The 20,847-nt window shown below is 38.9% G+C and overlaps 1 protein-coding gene across 2 annotated transcripts in view; it reads left to right on the top strand.

Moving 5' to 3' along the window:
* Positions 1 to 20,847, top strand: part of il1rapl2 (interleukin 1 receptor accessory protein-like 2) — a 382,065-nt gene that overhangs the window by 19,689 nt on the left and 341,529 nt on the right. For both annotated transcript variants that reach the window (XM_067456899.1, XM_067456900.1), the window contains one exon: positions 17,515 to 17,612. In XM_067456899.1, coding sequence (XP_067313000.1) covers positions 17,531 to 17,612 — 82 coding nt within the window. In that variant the 5' untranslated portion in view covers positions 17,515 to 17,530. The remainder of the gene's footprint in view (positions 1 to 17,514; positions 17,613 to 20,847) is intronic.

A 20,847-nucleotide genomic window follows, 5' to 3' on the forward strand; every position in this document is an offset into this window, starting at 1 on the left:
CAGCGTCTCGTTCCCTCAGGGAACTAGGGTTACATACGTAACCTGAGACGTTTTGCGCACGCAATTTTATATATGAGCATACACTCCAATAGTTCCAGTGGCAAAAGTTACAAAAACTTTGGGATTAAATGATTTTCAACCAATAGCACTGACATCACTAGTGAGTGAGTGCTTAGTGAAAAAGTACATTGTATCTCAAACATCTTAATAATCCTCTGCAATTTGGATATCAGGCTTCCATTGGTGTGTAGAGGATGCAATTCTGAATGTATCTCATCTGCTGTACTCTGATTTAGGGTGCTTTCACACTTGGTTCGATTGCCTGGACTGAACCCGTGTTCGATTGCTCCCCCGCTCCCCCTGCCGCGGCTGGACTGTGTTCATATTATATTTTTTGGGTCCGAACCAGGGTTTGTTTGCGTCATCAAAGCAGCAGCTGTTTACCCGGCTTAGTAACGACAAAATGCGTCGAAATGTATAGCGTTGCTCCCGTCACTTTTATAATTTAGTTTTTTAATCGTTGGTTGTGTCACCAAAGCGGCACTTGCATATATCTGCCGCGAATGCACTGCAAATGCTCTAAAGAACGCCGAAGACGAGCAGAAATGAGATCTACAGCTCTCTGCTTGCAGTATGTCAGTGACGCTCGTCAGGTAAATGACAAACACACAAAACACACATTTTTATCAACTCATATGTCATTAATAGCGGTTCACTTCCGTGATTTAGTGCGATTGCGTTTACAATCACAGCGAACCGTACCGGAGTTCACATGAAACGAACCCCAGACCACCTCTTTAAGCGAACTTGGGTACGGTACCCGGGTGCGCACCAAAAGGGCTAGTGTGAAAGCACCATTAAAGAAACCATAGCGAGACCCTTGTTAGAGTTGTATTTGTTGGTTTCTCATCAGCTTTTAATTGTATATTCCCCAGGAATGTTAGCAGATATATTGGTGAAATATATTTTTACTGGAAAGTAGGTTGATTGTATGGGTGATTGATTTTCTCAGTTTAAGAACCCAGCAGGAGGAGGTAGTCTACTTCCGATAAAATGATTACTTCAATAGGATCACCCCAGGGATGTTTTATCTCCATTATTATTCATTTTATACATTAGTTCTTGTTCGAGTTATTTTAATAATGCATACAGTATGAAAAGAGAGTGTTAAATAAAGCTAACAATATTATGATTGATAGGAGGCATTTTTTTAGCCTCTGCTTTAGAATTGTTGCCACCTGGCCAATGTTACTGTTCCTAGTTTTATGGGAAAAAAGCAGGTCCAAATTATCTTTTATAATCTTCAAAATTACATTTTTTAAACAAAACAAAAAATATCTTTAAATTGTTAGCTGGTGTAGTTAAAGTTAATTGACTTAAATGTACTTCTTTGTTGTGATTATGCTGCAAACTTACTTTACCTATAGGGATAAATACACTGACTAGTTGTTGTGTTGATAACATTTAACACTCTTTTGGTCTTGCACAAATATTTAAAATGGTAGAATTTGTGTCACGCCTATGAACATCTAAAGTAGAGCCAGAGTTCTAGAGGAGCTTGAATTGCTGTCTTCTAATTGGATCATTTATTCATTCAACAGGTGACTTTACATTGGACTACAATGAGATAGCAGTCAAAACTCCCTGTTTTCTTCTTTTTTTGTTTGTTTTTGCCATTTAAGATAACATTGCACTTGTTCCATTTGTGCCTTTCGTTCTTCCTCTATTTATAGTGCATGTTTCTTTTGAGCTTTTCAGCACGTACAACCAACAGCGCTGCAAATTCAGCTGAAACTTCTTAGTATACACTTTAGTTGATGCTCAGGAGGCCCCAGATGACTTTAAACCCCTAAAACACCGTCCTGTTGTTGTACATTATTAATTCCTTTAAGTATTAATCTACTTCAGTTACTGATTTAAAAATGTTCATTTTGGGGTCATACTAGTCACCAATTGGTCTACTTTCTTTTTATCATCATTTAATAACTCTTGCAAATATTTGAACATAAGCAAATTCCTCCAATGCATTGTGAAAAGAATGAATAGTGTCAGGGATTTTTTTGTTGTGTGTGCATAATTTTCCAGTTTTTTAGGCTTTGTATACACTGCAAAGCATAAAGACTTAGTAAGTTGGTGCACTTTACTATGAATGGGAGAAAGTGCAACATGCAATATGGCGGAATTAGTCCCTTCTTTTAAAAGGAAAGGAGCGAATTGCCAATGGGTAAAGTCATTTCGTCACTGCAGATGCTGTTAGAAGCTCCGGTTCCTGTAGAAACACTGTCGAGACACGGGCTTAGGACTGCACATACACATTGGCTTCCGCCACTTTAAAAAACATTGAGTTTGGATTTCTTTCTATTAAGTTTTAATTCCAATCTTCAGATGACAATGGATCTGGAATTTCAAAAAATGTTAACAAAAAATGTTAACACTATCACCCACATCATCCATTGGTTTCATAACTGGCATTTATTACCATATTCATGTAATATTTGCATTGTTTTATTTTTGTACTGTGGTTTTTTTTTCTCCTCCAGTTTTTTTGAGGTTGCAGCATTGCATTGAACAGGTTAGTTGAATGTACTGGTATAGACATCCACACAAAAGAGTTCCCATAAAGGCCAGCACTGACTTTAGCCAATATCAGATGGAATCAGTCCTGCTTGTTATGCCTCAATGTAGAATTCAATTTTAGCTGCGTTCACCTGGGATTTCTAACAGCTGTAATTCGTGCAGAGTTATACTGCCCAGGGATATCGCAACCCGTATCAGTGAACACTCATATCTCAGACCTGTGTGTCATTTACGTTAAAATAGCTGCGTGTGCGTGATTGTCGGTAGGAAATCCTACAGCGATAAACTGTGGAGAGCAGCATCAAGGGATAGCGTGTTTGAAAACGTTCTTGCAAAGGTACTGTATAAAATTGCCGAAGGCTAAATTGGATCATCTGCAAACTGCTCCTGGTGGAAAGTTTGGTTGAGAGAGGTTGTTCGTGAAGAGCTGTGGGGTTGCTTATTGTAGATGTATTCTTTCCTGGGAAAGCTTTGAGAACAAGTCTTTGAATTTTTCAGTAGATACCCTAAAAGAGTGCTTAATGGGCTTTTGGCTGTTAACAACGCACCCATAAACAGACATGCAAGTTGACTCACACACATACATATAGGCTCTTGTAGCTTTTTACATAAAAAAGTCTCTGCACCGCACTTTCAGGAGTTTATATAGCTATATTTTTATGCTAGTTCTTCTGGGTTTAAAGCTTTTAAAATCAAGCAGAAGGACCAACGTATTCTAACACAATCTCAAAGGGAAACTTTGGTCTAGGTGCATTTATTTGTGCTTCACCTTACCTAAATCTGACTCTGTGGTTGCTTTTAAGAACATTTCGATAAATGCCATAAAGCCTTTTTTAAATCTTCCCGTGCTTGACATGTGAAGCACACGTTATCTGGTACTTTCATAATAGTATAAAGTATACAGTATATAATGCAATGCGAATCGACATAACCTTTTAGTATAGAATAAAATAATATATTGTCTGCCTCATTTTATAATAAGACGCCACATCAGCTCAGTCATTTCAAGCACTCGACTGATGTTATGAAGTGAGTTTGGAGTAAAAACATGTTAAATGTTGTCCTGTGTTTGACAACATGTTTATGAATGCCAGTTTGGGAAGATGTTTGACTTTATAAGCGACTCAAACTCAGACTCAAACAGTGCTTTCAGAGATGGAAGAGCATTTCGCCTATTAACTGACCACAGAGCCACTCTTCACTAACACACGGTGCATATATTTATTTAAAAAATAATAATAATAATAATTTGCCTTCGCAGTTTCACAATTGCACTAAGCCAAATCACAATTTTGGTTTAATTTGGATTAATCGTGCAGCTCTAGTTCCGGCATGAAATCTGAAGATAGTGGGAGTGAATGAACAGCTCTCTCTTCCACCCTAAGCAAGCCATCCAACCCCCAATCACTCCCCGGGCACCGCAGCGATGGCTGTCCACTGCTTCGGGTGTGTGTGTCCATGGTTTGCAGTTTGTTCACAACTCACTGCTCCTATATGTGTGCACTAACTTGGATGGGTTAAAAGCAGAGGATAACTCTAAGTATGGTTACCATATTTGGCCTTCACGTCACGTCATGCATGCTTTCCTCAGGGTCAATTTTCCTTACATACACTATATTAGCAGCATCCACACAGCGGACAATATCATTCTGTTTATTCTACGCTTGTCTGCCGCTTTAAATGTTAATTTTTGTTACAGCTAGATGGATTCTGATTGGCTGTCAAAAAATAAAAATGAATGCTTAGTAATTCCAAGGATATTGTTTCTCTGTGCCATTATCGCTGTAGCAGGGGACTGAACTCTGCTATTCATTAATATTGAGAATGATTTTTAGAACTGTATCTTTATCTTTATAGTTATCGTCCTTGGTGTGAATGTGTCATAAAGGGGTGGTAAAACACTCAGATTCAGTCAATCTCATGTAAATCGTGAGTACTATAGAGTATTATTGTATCCTTCATATTTCCAAAAAGTTTTTTGTTTTATTATATTTATAAAATAAAGATATGCTGTACCAAGTCTTTCCAGAAATAGAAAGCGAGTGGATGGAGGCGTATCGTGTGGGCGGAGCTCACAAATGACGAGCGTGATCTATATGTGATCATGTTGTTTACTTTCTGTGCTTATGCGCCGATAGACGATAGCCAATAACACAGACATTTGAAGCAGTTTTACTCACAGCCTGCGTTTTCAACGTACGACGTGAACCTTTAAAGTTTGTACTGGCTTCTTTGTTAAGCAATAGTGGTGGGCGATACTGCAAAATTTGGTAACGATCCGATACCAAATACATATAGGGTCAGTATTGTCGATACCAATACGATACTTTTTTCTTAAAAAAAAAAAAAAATCCTTTTGTGTAGGGGAGAGCAGTATGTCATTATTTCTGAGTTTCTGAGAATTTCTGATCCATTCTTTAGGCAATATATTTTTTTTTATTAATGTATTGAATTCCACAAATTTATTAGGTATTAGGCACTGTAGAATTTCTTTTCAGACTTTTTTAAAGTGTTTGTATAGGTTTGTAGTGTTGCCACAGTATTGAAAGCTCTTTTTACACGTATCACAAGTTGCAGTATTATCATTTAGTGCTCCACACACAGTAATCTCCACACAACACTTCTCTTCCTCTCGGCCATCCTGATCTCTCATTCAATGTGCTATCAGCTTCGCTCACTCAGTTCACTGCTCCTCGGCGCGTTGTGTCAGTGAGTCACGTGTCGACACAACAACGAATCACAGCAGAGCAGCAGGAGGGGGAGGAGGAGCAAAGTGGGCCAGGATGTGAAAGCACCGTTTTTGCTCAGGATTGTAGAGGTAGAAGACACAAGCAAAGTATAATGAACGTAGAGGAGAGATATTTAAATTAAAATATCGATTCAATTACAACTGTATCGGTCCGATAGCAATACCAGTGTTGGCATCAATACTATTGATATTTAGATCGATCCGCCCACCCCTATTAAGCAATAGACGATCCGCAAATCCGCCGTCGAACTGGGCCTTGTTTATAAAACAATCATCGCTGAAATGTAAGGAACAAACAAAAACACTTCCACAACTCTAAAACTAACTCCATCCACTGCCCCATTAACACTGGGTTCTTTGGGAATCTGTGCAGGGTTGTCTTGCCCTGGCAACCAAAAACACACTGCTTTGGTGACATTGTTTATTTTTTGAAGTCCTGTGGCCTGTGCAGCGCCGCCGCCGACTTCCCTAAAGCCGAGCAAAGCGTTTTAATGGCCGTACAGCTTTCGCTCGCTTTGGTCTGCGGGTAAATTCTGCCCCATTTGACGTCACACAGACCCATACTTGAAAAAAAAAAAACTTTACGAAGCTTGTGAGAAACCGGAAGAAGTATTTTTGGCACAGAAACACTCCATAAAACGTCCAACTTAATTTTTTTAACTTGTGTAAAACACTCAGTATGCATGAAACAGCATTTTAACCCCCCCCCCCCCCCCATAAACTTTCAGAAAAGGACATGTTGCTCAAGCAAGTGACAAACTATTTAATGGTTCTTCTCTGACATGAAAAGTCAGTATCACAAGCATAAATAAATAAAGAAAAAACAGCCTAGGAAACAGCCAAGGAAACGGCCTCCAATGCCTTTTCTTTTCGATACAAGATGTCCTGTGCGTCAGAGAGAACTTTGTTCTCTGACCTCCAGCCTGTCATATAATTGCCACTTACTTCTGGGATGCGAGTGTGTCCTGGTCTAACCACACACAACATAACATTCTGTGAATTATATTTCACATTAAGAAAAAAAAAAAATTCCAAGTAAAAGTGTAATGTGTAGAAGTTTACTCAACTCTGACGACTTCTGTATTTGAGAACCCCGGAAATGTGAAAAGGGTTCTATTAGTAAATAATGTACCACCTACCCTAAATCCAATCCTAAATATAATCAATCGTTTTAACAGAAACAAACATAAGGTAAAACACATTCGCTGAAGCAACTAGGTCATTTTAGCCTCATTCCTGAATGTTCTGCATCGAAAGTGCAATGCTTTACTAGGGGAGGAAGCAAATAAGTTTACTACATCAAAAAGTTAGGTTATGTGATGCCAATGTCAAAATGTATTGGCTTCCAAATTATGCACTATGGTAAAAGTGTTCTGAGGTCATAACCAAGGACATGCACAGGGTGGTGGCATTGGGACATGAGCCACTGCCCCTTTGTCCTCATGGGATGAGGTTTTCCATCCATTGACCAGGCAGATATGTATATGAGTGGATTTGAATCCATTATAAAAGCATTAAATAATCACTCTGCTGCTCCAGATCCACTCCATACTAGCTGCACCCTAATTCAGAGGCTGCATTCTTCGAAGGCTGATTGTGTCACGGTTTTGTATAGTTATATATAATAAAAATGTGGCCTATGAAGACCTTGCAAAATATCTCATCCCATAGATATCCACTGTTCTTGTAGTTGCTTGTACCTAGTAATCAACATATTTTGCAATATGTATCATAGGGATGGCTCGATACCACAATTTTGGCTTTGGTACGGTACCACAATCTAATACCGAAGTACCGATATTAAATCGATACCACACGGTCTGATATTAGCGCTGGTATATTGCACACAAATGAGTACAATTATGCAAGTTTTGAGTTTATAAAGTGGGAAATTACCCCAAATGTTTATTAGTAAATTAATCAGCAAAGTTTATCACATCAAATCAGTCATTTAAAAACTTTCTTGTGAGGAATAATTTCAGCAAAAATCTCTCCAAATTAGCAAATTGCTTCTGGTTTCAAAAGACATCGCACCTACACTAAAGCAATCTGCATAATCCGATTCAACATTTCACGCTCGTCTCGGGATGGAGAACGGAAATCACTTGAACATGGAAGTGATTTTATATCATTTACATCAAAATGATATATCATTTTATATCAAATACACAGAATTATGTAAAAACGTTCGTCTTTAGTGAGTATTCACATAAACACAGTCGTAAATAGTGCAATAGTATACAGTCCCTGACAAAAGTCTTGTCGCTTGTGTACAAATTGACCTAAAGTGCCGCTGAAATATATTTCTAATCAAGATTTTTTTTACAAGAAATGGCTCATTTTAATCCCACCAGCTTTTGTGATAATGTTTCAGTGAAAAACTAAACTTTCAAAAAGTATTCTAATATTCACAGCTTGGTAAAACCCATTGAGTCAATTTTTGCAAAGACATAAGTGTTGTCACCTTGTCATATGAGCTTCCCCTGTGACTAATATTGGATCAATTAGGTCTCAAGTGTGTATAAAAAGAGCCCCAGTACGCTAGACCTTCACATCAACTGCAATTAGACCTCTGCAAACATGCCTAAGATTCACCCTGAGACTAAAGTTTTGATTATCATGAGGCTGAAGACCAGATCCACTGCTGATGTGGCAGACACCTTCAATGTGTCTCAGCGTCAAGTACAGAGGATAAAAAAAAGATTTGAAGAGACTGGAGACGTTTTTGACAAGCCCAGGTCAGGCAGACCCCACAAGACAACTGCTCGAGAGGACCGTTTGTTGGCTCGAAAATCCAAGGCCAGCCCATTTCCCACTGCAGCAGAGCTCCACGAGACCTGGTCACCTGAAGTCCCTGTGTCAACCAGAACAGTTTGTAGGATTCTGTCTCGAAATGGCCTCCATGGTCGAATCAGTGCCCAGAAGCCAGCACTAAACAAAATACAATTGAAAAACCGTGTGGCATTTGCCAAGGCCCACAGCCTGCTAAAAGGATGGACGCTGGAAAAGTGGCAGAAGGTGGATTTTTCAGATGAATCTTCTGTTGAATTACACCACAGTCGCCGCAAATATTGCAGGAGACCTACTGGTGCCCGAATGGATCCGAGATTCACCAAGAAAACAGTGAAATTTGGTGGCGGAAAAATCATGGTCTGGGGTTACATCCAGTATGGGGGTGTGCGAGAGATCTGCAGGGTGGAAGGCAACATCAATAGTCTAAAATACCAAGAAATCTTAGCTACCTCTTATATTCCCAACCCTAAAAGAGGCCAAATTATGCAGCAGGACGGTGCTCCATCGCATACTTCCATCTCCACATCAAAGTTCCTCAAGGCAAAAAAGATCAAGATGCTCCAGGATTGGCCAGCCCAGTCACCAGACATGAACATCATTGAGCATATGTGGGGTAGGATGAAAGAGGACGCATGGAAGACGAAACCAAATAATATTGATGAACTCTGGGAGGCATGCAAGACTGCTTTCTTAGCTATTCCTGATGACTTCATCAATAAATTGTATGAATCCTTGCCAAACCGCATGGATGCAGTCCTTCAAGCTCATGGAAGTCATACAAGATATTAAATTTGGATCTCACAGGGCCACAACTTAATTTGCTGACATATTTTTGTATTTGCAGTAAATTTGTTACATTTCTGTATAGGCGAAATGTACTTTTGTCTTTCCAAAATTTGACCTTTCTGTCTTGGTTAAATGATTAATATTTCTTCTGTGAAAATTATTTATTTCAGTGCATTAAACATCATTTGGGAGGGTTTTAGCTTTTCATATGAGCTATTTCTAACACCAATTGATTAATTAAAAGTCAGGTTGATATCAGGTATTTCTACAAAATAGATAAGCGACAAGACTTTTGTCAGGGACTGTACATGCAAATATTATGAGATCTAAATGTCATTGGTTAAAACGAAAGCTGGAGATTTTGTGATATTCGATCTTATGTTAGGCTGTGTGTGCGTTGATCAGTGTAAAAAGAAAATAAATGTCTAAATGAGATGGTTTGAATGATTCACTGACCTGTCGATCTCTTAAGAAGTCCTAAAGTCAGGATAGCAGTAATTAAAATAGTAATTACAAATTTCACTTCTACTCCTCTCTTTATTAATTCGTTTTGGGCATCTTGAGTGAGATTCAACTGCTTTTTCCATTTTGTTCGTCTATGTGTTTGTCACATTTGCCGGTTGTTTCGGGTCAGTTTGGGTAGCGCACTACCATCTAGCAGTGAACTCCGAAAAGCAGTTTTCCAGTACCGGTATACCGCGCATCCCTAACGTATCATGAAACTCCAGCGGGCACTTGCTGATCCTTTACATGCAGTCTGCAAACAATCACATTGTTACCGCACAGCACAAGCGGATTGGCCTCTGCTGATCCTGCAGCCAATGTGATTGAGGTTTGACTTTATTCTTTAACACATTGTGTTGACTATAAGTCTACAACTCTCCATAGAGTGTTAGTAGAGTATTAGTAGACTGGTAGGGTTAGAATAAGTCGACAAGTACTAGCAAAGTTACTTAAGCCCCTTTCACACAGATATTCCAGAAAATAAACTGATAACTGATTTGTCCCGAGATCGTTCGATGTTGGTTCATTCACACTGCCAGTAATTTTCTAGAAATCGGTGCGTGCATACACACATATTCCATATAGATCCCGTAAAGACATGTGACATCGATGTGACGTGTAATGTCTCTGCAAGTTTGCTTATGATCTGATTATGGCACTCTAGCAATTTTTATGTGAATGGGACTTTATAGTCAGCAGAATGTCTGCTGGAGACCATCACAATAAAGAGTTAGCAGATATTAAGCAGACCGTCTACTAATACTCTAATGAGAGTTAGCTGACATATAGTTACAAAGTTACTTATCGTCAACAGAAAGTTGTAAAGGGACCATCAAAATAAAAGATTGTTCCCTCATAATTTAAATAGTCTGGTTCGTTAGATACGTTTACATGGACACCTTCTGTTTCAAGTTGTTTCGTTCCGATTGCTGAATCTGAACGTAGGTTACATGAACGCTAGATAAAGTGATCGGGTTGATGTGTGTTTACATCACAAGCTTCAAATTAGAATAGACTTTTTGATATGTGCTCACTGCAGTTTCCCACTGTTTGGCATACTAACCATTCGTCTACATTGCTTCTTTTCTTTGTTTTAAAGAGAAGACCTAATTAAGAGACGACGAGCACATGAACCATTGTGCCGTACTGCTTATATATTGATCAAGCAGTAAAAATACCACTTCTCATGCCCAAAACAAGGCACAGGAGAGTCCGAAACAAGGACTGGTGGGACGTAGTCCAGTTCCACTTCACAGACGATGAGTGGATGGAGAATTTTAGAAGGACATTTATGACACTTCATTCAACAACAACAGCTTCTTTATCCAAACTGAGCACAAACAGTTTGGTGCAGTTATTATTTATATGGGCAAAAATGTAAATTAATGAGATTGTGTAGGCTATAGCAGAGTATGCATATAAATATCATTTGTCACTATCTACTAATAATATGTCTTAGTAAGATGATATTTAAATGCTTAGTTTTATGATAAGTGGTCACATTTATTATTGTGGGGGCAAAACACAACACAATGCAATAGGCCTACAAAGATGAAACGTTCATTAAAAGCCTGCTGTATCATTGAGATACATGATTCCTCTAATGCTAATGATTAAACATGAAACAGTAGACTTTAGACGACAAAACAAGTTTCTCTTGTGGTCCCTTTTTAAAAAAAAATACAGAGCTCAATGTTTCTTGAGGTCAGAAAAGTAATGCAATTGTCAGAAGAATGTTGTCTGTGCTATATTTTCACTGCAAAACAAAACAAGAAATGCCGCAAACATTGCTGCAGATTGAGAATTGTCATTTTGAGCTGCATAAATTAAGAAAAAATAAATCCTATGAAATCCTAGAGGGACTGGCAAGCATACTGTTTTCATGGATCTTTGGAGCATCGGCAGTACATATATAAGTCTTGGTGATAAATGTGCTTGTTTTTGTGGGGGGTGAGATTATCTACGTCTATTAATGCAGTAGCATGTTTTACATACTCTCAGCACCAGGCATGTGTGTTGGCTTGCATGTGTCATTCTTCTTGTTCCTGCTTCATTGATGTATGCATGTCCATAGGTATGATTGTGTGTCTAAACCATTGGTGAGTCCTTAGTTATGTAATGGGAAGGATTGAGGAAAGAATTGGCAACCTTGCTAAGAAAATTCATGTCTTTCTTATTACAAAATTCAAACAATAAATACAGTTTTGTCACTCTTTAATGTGGAATGACAGTTCAAGCAAAGTGACAGCATGAAGCACACGTGAACCGATCATCTCTTCTGCTTTAGTTACAGCAAGAATTAAAAATTATTGAACATCAGAAGGAATGTTGAAATATACAGAACAACTTGCTGAAATGAATCACGTCTTATGTAATCGCTCAGAGTGAAAAGACGTCAATCAAACAGCTTATTAACCAGGGGTGCTCAATCCTGTTCCTAGAGATTTTCCTTCCTGTTAAGCTGCAACCCTGACCAAACACAACTGAACCAGCTCATTAAGATCTTCAGGAGCGCTTGATAATTACAGACAGGTGTGTTGGACCAGGGATGGATCTGAAATCTGCGGGGACGAGAGCTACACGATTCTGGATAAATTGAGAATCAAAATAGTTTCAAACAAAGATCACGATTCTCCCACAATTCTGAAGACAACTAAACAGAATAACATGTAATTTACTATGGGTTCTGAAAAAATGCAAATTGCTGCAGACTATTTAAAATTTGAATGAATGAATAATTTCAATGACTCACTCATAGGTGGGAGTGTGTGTAAGGCTGGGGAAATTGACTGGGGCTTGGGCCAAAAATGCCCCTGCACAAGTAAACTAAATCTAGTAATGAAGTGAAAATGAAAAGTGTTGATTGTGGCATTACATTGAGATCATCTAGTCATGTTGCATCACACTTTTTTTTGTGATTCTGTTGAGATTTTGAATGCGGTGGCCAATCAGATGCGTTTAGATTAGTAATGGCTGAAAATGCTGGAGTTTGGTTTAGTGCACAGACTGAATTCAGCACTCTGCACATTTTCTTAAAGTACAGATGTATAAGTAAGAGATTCATTTCAGAATGTAGACAGCTTCGTTGATTATAATGGGAGTATTTTTTGACTGCTTAAACATGGGCTAGTCAGTGATAGGCCTAATGTTCTTTGATAAGGCACACAACATATTATTTCATAGCATTTTATACAGTGATAAAGGCTATGTCAATTAGCATTGAAGTATAAATATACTTTATTATCATGAAAATACATTGAAGAACTCCTGCGAGAGAGCGCCCTCTGGCTTTCAGATGGAGCAGCATTTGCTGCATTGACAATCTGCGCATAAAACAATTGCAGCCTTTCCCAAATTGCGTGAGGTTTAATGGTTTCAATTAATGGTTCACTCTCTGCCTTTGGTTATGCCACTCATATGTTTTCATCTCTTCTCATGAATTTAAGGACGCCATTCTCCTTTAAGAAGTAGTGGTAATATTGAAGGTCAGAGTTAATACACTTCCTTTGGTAAGCTACTCGCTTAGGGCTTTCTCAAGGTGCTGACCCATTATTGGGCCTTATAATGCTTGCGCTGGCCCTGCAAGGGAGGGAGGAAGGTTGTAAAGGCTGGGATTTCCCTTGCTATAGAGCATGTCATCTTGGGTATCTTCTCTTTACTATTAGGATGTATTGGCTTAGAGAGTGGCTCCACTAAGCAGTCTATGACTCATATTGCACGCTGACTCCGGTTAATTAATCCTTAGAGTCAATTTATGCTATGCTCACTATGTTTGTACATATTCACAGGTTGATGAAACATCTAGGTTACATATGTAACCCTGAGAAAGGGAATGAGATGCTGCGTCTCGTTGCGATGCATCAGGTTTGCCTGCACGAGTTGATGACGTGTTTTGCAGGCACTTTTTTATACTCAAGGGTCATTGGTTGTGTTTGCTACACATGCTAAGACACCAGTCACACTATTGGTTTTCCCACAGTGTGAACTCCATGATGCAGTGTCTTGTTCCCCTTCTCAGGGAACCAGGTAACATATATGTAACCATCCATTTTTCTCAGCTGAGGCTCATATTTAGGGGCGGCAGTGGCTCAGTGGTTCATGTAGATTGTCTACAAACCAGAAGGTTGGTGGTTCGATCCCCGGTTCCACCTGACCAAGTGTCGCGGTGTCCTTGAGCAAGACACCTAACCCCAGCTGCTCCCGACGAGCTGGATGATGCCTTACATGGCTGACATCCCCGTCGGTGTATGAATGGGTGAATGCGAGGCAAAAATGTAAAGCGCTTTGGATAAAAGCGCTATATAAATGCAGTCCATTTATATAAATGCAGTCCATATTTCATATTAAAAGTATTGACTCCATTTTTCATTTTCATAACTCATGCCACCAGTTAAGAATTTACTCTCACCATGACCTATTTAGAGTAAAACAGAGAGCAAATATCAAAGCTTGAGTCTTTGAGGCCTTTTTAATGATGTGTAGTTTGTCAAGTTAATTACATTCTATTACATAAAAAATAATCGAATGCTTCAGGATGCAGGAGTTTACGCCCGAGTTAACAGGTTATACAGATTTGATAATATTTGGAATATTAAAGTGCCCCTATTGTGCTATTTTAAAGTTCCTTATTTTGTCCAACAACATGTTAACATGCACCATAGAAAAAAAGAAAAAACATGTTCATTTTCTCATAATATACACTCACCTAAAGGATTATTAAGGAGGATACTAGGACTAAGGAGGATACTAGTACTGTCTTTGACCCCTTTCGCCTTCAGAACTGCCTTAATTCTACGTGGCATTGACTTAACAAGCTGCTGAAAGCATTCTTTAGAAATGTTGGCCCATGTTGATAGGATAGCATCTTGCAGTTGATGGAGATTTGTGGGATGCACATCCAGGGCACGAAGCTCCCGTTTCACCACATCCCAAAGATGCTCTATTGGGTCGAGATCTGGTGACCGTGGAGCCATTTTAGTTCAGTGAACTCAGTCATGTTCAAGAAACCAATTTGAAATGATTTCGAGCTTTGTGACATGGTGCATTATCCTGCTGGAAGTAGCCATCAGAGGATGGGTACATGGTGGTCATAAAGGGATGGACATGGTCAGAAACAATGCTCAGGTAGGCCGTGGCATTTAAACAATGCCCGATTGGCACTAAGGAGCCTAAAGTGTGCTAAGAAAACATCCCCCACACCATTACACCACCACCACCAGCCTGCACAGTGGTAACAAGGCATGATGGATCCATGTTCTCATTCTGTTTACGCCAAATTCTGACTCTACCATCTGAATGTCAACAGAAATCGAGACTCTTCAGATCAGGCAACATTTTTCCAGTCTTCAACTGTCCAATTTTGGTGATCTCGTGCAAATTGTAGCCTCTTTGCATGTTCTCTTTTCCTCTTTTTGGAGATGAGTGGTACCCGGTGGGTTCTTTTGCTGTTGTAGCCCATCCGCCTCAAGGTTGTGTGTGTTGTGGCTTCACAAATGCTTTGCTACATACCTCGGTTGTAACGAGTGGTTATTTCAGTCAAAGTTGCTCTTCTATCAGCTTGAATCAGTCGAGCCATTCTCCTCTGACCTTTAGCATTGTCGCCCAGAGGATTGCCATATACTGGATGTTTTTCCTAGCCTGACAAGCCAGACCCACATCAAGATGTTTGGTCTGGAAACTCACCATAGACAGGACTCAATCCGAGGAGCGGATAAACGGTTGTCTTTCAAACTCCCTCTGCACACGATAGGATAGCGCTACAACCAACCAGAGCAACGAAGGTGAAGGGGAGCTTGTTGGTAGATTAAACATTCACCGTAAATTCACCGTCGGCTAAACTCAGAACACATCTTCCCTTTTTAAGAATGACTTCAGTGCCGTTCTTTGTTCTTTTCTCAGAGAAAAGCTTAACTCCAAGTCTTCCAGAATCGCAGTCAAAGCTGATTCGAAAGACCGCTGTTTGCCAGTTTCTGTGTTTCTGAAGCACGCAAACGCAACTCTACCGTTGTCATTATGGCCCCGCCCGCCGACTCTATACACGATGTGATTGGCCCGTCCAGATTGTGAGGAATACAGCTCAGAAGGGTATTGAGAGTTCCTAGACGACACTTGCGGGCAGATTAAATTTGCTGCCGCTAGGGTGCGTCTAGATTTCTAGGCTATGTTTTTCCCTTTTCACAGCATTCTTTGTAAACCCTAGAAATGGTTGTGCGTGAAAATCCCAGTAACTGAGCAGATTGTGAAATACTCAGACCAGCCCGTCTGGCACCAACAACCATGCCACGCTCAAAATTGCTTAAATCACCTTTTTTTCCCATTCTAGACATTCAGTCTGGAGTTCATGAGATTGTCTTGACCAGGACTGCACCCCTAAATGCATTGAAGCAACTGCTGTGTGATTGGTTGATTAGATAATTGCATTAATGAGAAATTGAACAAATGTTCCTAAAAATCCTTTAGGTGAGTGTACACATTACAATGTTCTATGATTCTTAAATGACTCGATGGATTAATCAGTCTCTCTAAAGCCCTCCTTTCTGTGAGCTACTCTGCTCTGATTGGTCAAATGGTCCAGTCTGTTGTGATTGGTCTACCATTTACAGTGAGTATTTTGGAAACAAACACCATTTCCATAACTGAACTCAAGCTCCTATTTTTTTCCTTTTTCCTACCCAGATTTTAGCCTCTGATTCGAACACTTTGTTTGAAGGGGTGGGTGTGCTGTGAATCTTCAGAGTAGTGCTGTGATTGGCCGACTTCTTTGCATATGAAATAGCTAGTATTACAACTCTCTTGAAAACTTTTAGCACGTTTTTACTATTATAGCGCTCAAGGTTAACTAATGGTGAAAAGTGTTGAGTATGTTATTATATTCAGATCGGGGCATAAAAGGTTGCAGTGATGGTCATTGTAGCCGATCACAGACATGTTGAGCTCATGAGTGCTGTGATCTCATCAATGCGACTCGATTTCTGCACACAAAAGAAATGCTTTCATTATAACTAACAGTGCAAACACAATGTACATAAGAGATTTTGTGATTATTACAGGAGTTTTGGCGTGAGTCCAGAACTCAGTCACTGATAAACTCACACTATTTGATTGACAGCTCCAGCGATTGTAAACGGAGCATCCTTTGATCGCTTTCTATATATAATTTAATCACAGTTTAAATAACAAATTATTTTCCTACTAAGAGAAATAATGTGAAGTTAACCGTTTAGTCAGTGGTTTGATTTACTGACACATAGACAAAGAACATCTGACTGTACATGAATCATTACATATCAGAAATCACTGGTCACAGATCAGCCATTGAAATTAACACAGTTACATGTCGTAGCATTACTGTCGAGTCTGATAAGCAATTTTTCTATTAACTCTGAATAAGAGACAAATCTTAGTAAATAAAAAAAACAATTGTTTATTCTTTTGCAAAAGAAGAGCCAACAATCAAACAGCCTCAATCTCTTCAGAGCATTGTCTGCTACACTAAACAGTTGAGTTTCCTTTTAAAACCCTTTCCCAGCAGGTCAGCATCTCTGCCTCCTTCTGTAATTTTCCACACATACTCAAATAACCCCAATATGTCTTTCATTTAAAACTTCAACCCTCAAAATTAGATGGACCATGACCCCTAGGGACCCACATTTAGGTGGACAGTGACCTCTAAGGTCATGAGCTGGTCATTTTGTCGCTCCTCCTTTGTGGATTATTAGTTAATAATTTAATTTAATGTGATTTTAACTCACTCTGTGTATGGCAAAACAATGCATTTTCTTCTATGTTAATTTTTTTCCACCACACTAGCATTAGGATCCTTTGGAAGGTAATGTTATTGGTAGTCCATCCTGTATTACTCTTATCTCCTCATTGATTTTCTTCTGCAGAGGCTTCTGTCTTTAGGCACTTTCCAGATCGAGATGTTCTCTGGGCTTGGTTACAATAAAAGCTGTTTTTAGCTAACAATGAAGTTTTCAGAAGTTCTGATCACTTTGTCTGTTTTCTTGGATGGGATGTGCAATTTTTTGATGCTGGGATGCTAGATATGATAAAGTTTAAAAAGGAAGTCAGGGCTTATTCTTATGTTTTCTGGTTTCTTGTAGTGTACACGACTGAAAGATGAAGCTCTGTGGATTTATGCTCCTTCTCATCAATTCAGCGGCCTCCATCAATCTCAAATACATCTCCAAGAGGAACTCAGGTACGCAAGTTATTTTACTCCACTTACAGTGTCATTTAAGGTCAAGGTCACGTGCTAAAAGTTTGATTTAAGCTTTTGGTGTTGTATTTTTGTGGAAGTCAAGCCACACTTTGTATTTGGTTCAGACGGATGGAATGATGGTTGTCACCATTGGTTAAAAAATACACCTTGCTTCTGATGTCTGATGAACTGTTTACAAGAAAGCAGTTTTTTAAAGAAATCTCTGGTGAAGAACCCAGGCTCTATACATGATCACATAACTCCTTTTCCCCCTGCTGCATTGTGTGTGTGTGTGTGTGTGTGTGTGTGTGTGTGTGTGTGTGTGTGTGTGTGTGTGTGTGTGTGTGTGTGTGTGTGTGTGTGTGTGCGTGTTTGTGTGTGGGTGCGGTGTGTGTTGAGCAATTATGTTATCAGCACCAAACGGGCATTTATGTGGGTGGTAAAAACACAGAGGCAATCTGAGCTGTCAGTTTCTCACCCAGCCAGAGATTTCAGAGTTTGGCATGTATGCTTTTCTGTGCCACCAAATAAGCAGAAATGTTTCCTGTTTTTTAATATGCATTATTAATATGTGACACTGGTTTATAGCAATTCTTGTGTAATGCTGCTGTGGTAAAAATTAAGCAGTAGTGACTTACCACCATAATTGTATTTAGTGTTTTCCATAACATTTTCATAACAGCACATTGATGATATATATATATATATATATATATATATATATAAGAATTTGTGTTTAGATAATAGCTATATGTTGTGTGTACTGTGTATAATTATTATGTATATTTGAGTACACCCTCATGCATGTATATATTTATGAAAGATATTTTAAATATATACAGTGCATGCATGTGTATAGTCAAATATACATAATAATTTTACACAGTACATACAACATATAGCTATTATGTAAACACAAACTTTGTGTCAAACACTAATATATCGTCACCTTCCTAGAATAATTACCCAAGTCATTTGACTTGTCGATTAATCAATTAATCACGATTAATCACATCCAAAATAAAAGTTGGATATATTTTATTATTTTTATGTTTTTCCCAAACATATATTTTTTGTAATATTCTTGACAGTTCTTGAATTTGCATCTCTCACATCAGTTTAATGGATCTATTATGTAGTTGTTCCTTTAACTTGGTTAGTTTTTGTTTCGTTTGTAACCTTGAATTGTGTGTACAGTTTTCTTGATTCTCTGTCTTTCCAGCTTTCGAGCCACAGATAAGGTTTAATCAAGACTTCCTTCAGCTTTGCCATGTTGTGTTTTTGATTGAAACAAGAATTAATTTAATATTGATTTTTGGAGCTGAAGTCAGACTGAAGGGTTTACATCAGACACTAATACTTCTGCAGTGCACTGATAGCTTTGGTGGACAGTTGTTCTTGAAAATCTCACGAATGGCTCAAGTTTCATAAAGCACAAAGTGCACAAAGTGTAAATGCAGAATTTACTGCCATTACCCTGGGCCGTCATACACTTCTGTCTTAACAAATCAATGATAATCTTAAAAAAACATATTTCATATAGTCTACATACTGTAAATATAATGTTTCCAAGATGTTTCCAGTTGACTTATGGCGAAAGAGTAACCCTTGATCCTCGAACCCTTGACACATGCGTATTGATGAACACAGAAGTGCAGAGGATAGAGCAAAACAAAACACCAGCCATGAACTAAAACGAGAATTTTTAGAGAGAAATGGTGGAGAATTTCGATATAAGAGAAGAGGGGCTTGAGTTTGTTGCCCAGCAAGACTCGTTTCTGCAAGACGTGTCAAAGCCTGAGATGCTCCTGTACATCGCGTCAGGGGTTGCTCTTTTAGCGCAAGTCGACTTGCGTACCTCTGACCTTTTACACAAAAGTTCCACTTCACTTCAGAAGGCTTTATTAAACCCCCGGAGCCATGTGGAGCAGTTTTATGATGGATAGATGCATCATTTTTTTTTAGACAGGTTATTGGGAGGTAAGCAACATATAATAGCGTTATGTCACTGTTTGTTCCTCAAGTCTGTGGAAACACGTGCTGCAGTTCGCCTGGCCGAGAACAGGCTTTACATGATTCTCCACTTCCATTGGAGTAAACTGAACATAAACACTCGCTCTGGACACACACCGTTAGTCTCCAGAACATGAAGCATTCTGGTGGAAAATAGGTATGTTTATTGTCATGTTCAAGGTTTATGTTTCGCTTCATATTCATGATAAACAGCTGGCTGACTTTTCCATTTGATGACATGACATGGTTAGAGTCCGATGGGAAATATCATATATCAAGTTGGGTGTCCACCTTAGAGATAAAGTATAGGTAGACGTGATTTCCAGTTGGGTTTGTAGCACTTTTAAAGGGTTTATGTTTACCCTAATTTGCCGTCTTTTTCCCTGTATCTCAACGTAACCACACAAGACTGAAGAATACAGCAGCCGAACTGTCTGCTAGGTTGTAATTAAGCTGCTCACTGATCTTAGTGAGCTCTTTCTCTGCTATGTAATTTTGCCAAAGCTGAATCCATAAAGCTGTAAATTATATAATTCCAAGAGTTTTGCTGTAGGGTCACACTCAAAGAAGGAAAACTGTTTCCAAGGACTAATTTGGAGGCAGTTGTGCACCAAATTGATAATATTGAATGAATCACATTTTAAATTTCCTTCAGAAAATCTGAATTTAGGTCAGCAGCGAGAGATTGAATTACTGCACAACCTAACAATTATAAGATAAGTAGTCAGGCTGCTAACCTGCTAACCTTACACAATGATTACACAAATGCGAGATGCTGCGAAACACGCAAGTGCAGCGGTTAAATGTGTCTGTCTAGCACATGTTTGCATGAAAAAATAGCGCATGCAAAAACATTCTCTGTGAAAATGAACTAGACACCCTCAATTGCTGTGTACAAACGGCCTTAACGCTAGCTGTGAGCGTGCACCATTTCACGCTGTCACGTTTATTTGCATGTATATTCCTCTCGAATAACACCTTCTGTGCATATCTATATGTGAAAGAGCTGCCTGAGCCCTGCTATCGTATATATTGTGCTGTAAGTTGATATATTGATTATCGTGACAGGTCTAATACTACATGCCTCATAGTCATAGGATAGACCGATAACATCTGTTTGTTATGCAGTAACACATTCAGAATATATCTATTTTATTTATGGCTATTTAGCTTAATTTCATTTTTGAGGATTCTAACAACATAAAGTGGTGGGTACTTTAAT

This window comes from Pseudorasbora parva, chromosome 11 (genome assembly GCF_024679245.1).
Source record: "Pseudorasbora parva isolate DD20220531a chromosome 11, ASM2467924v1, whole genome shotgun sequence".
NCBI classification, from domain to species: domain Eukaryota; kingdom Metazoa; phylum Chordata; class Actinopteri; order Cypriniformes; family Gobionidae; genus Pseudorasbora; species Pseudorasbora parva.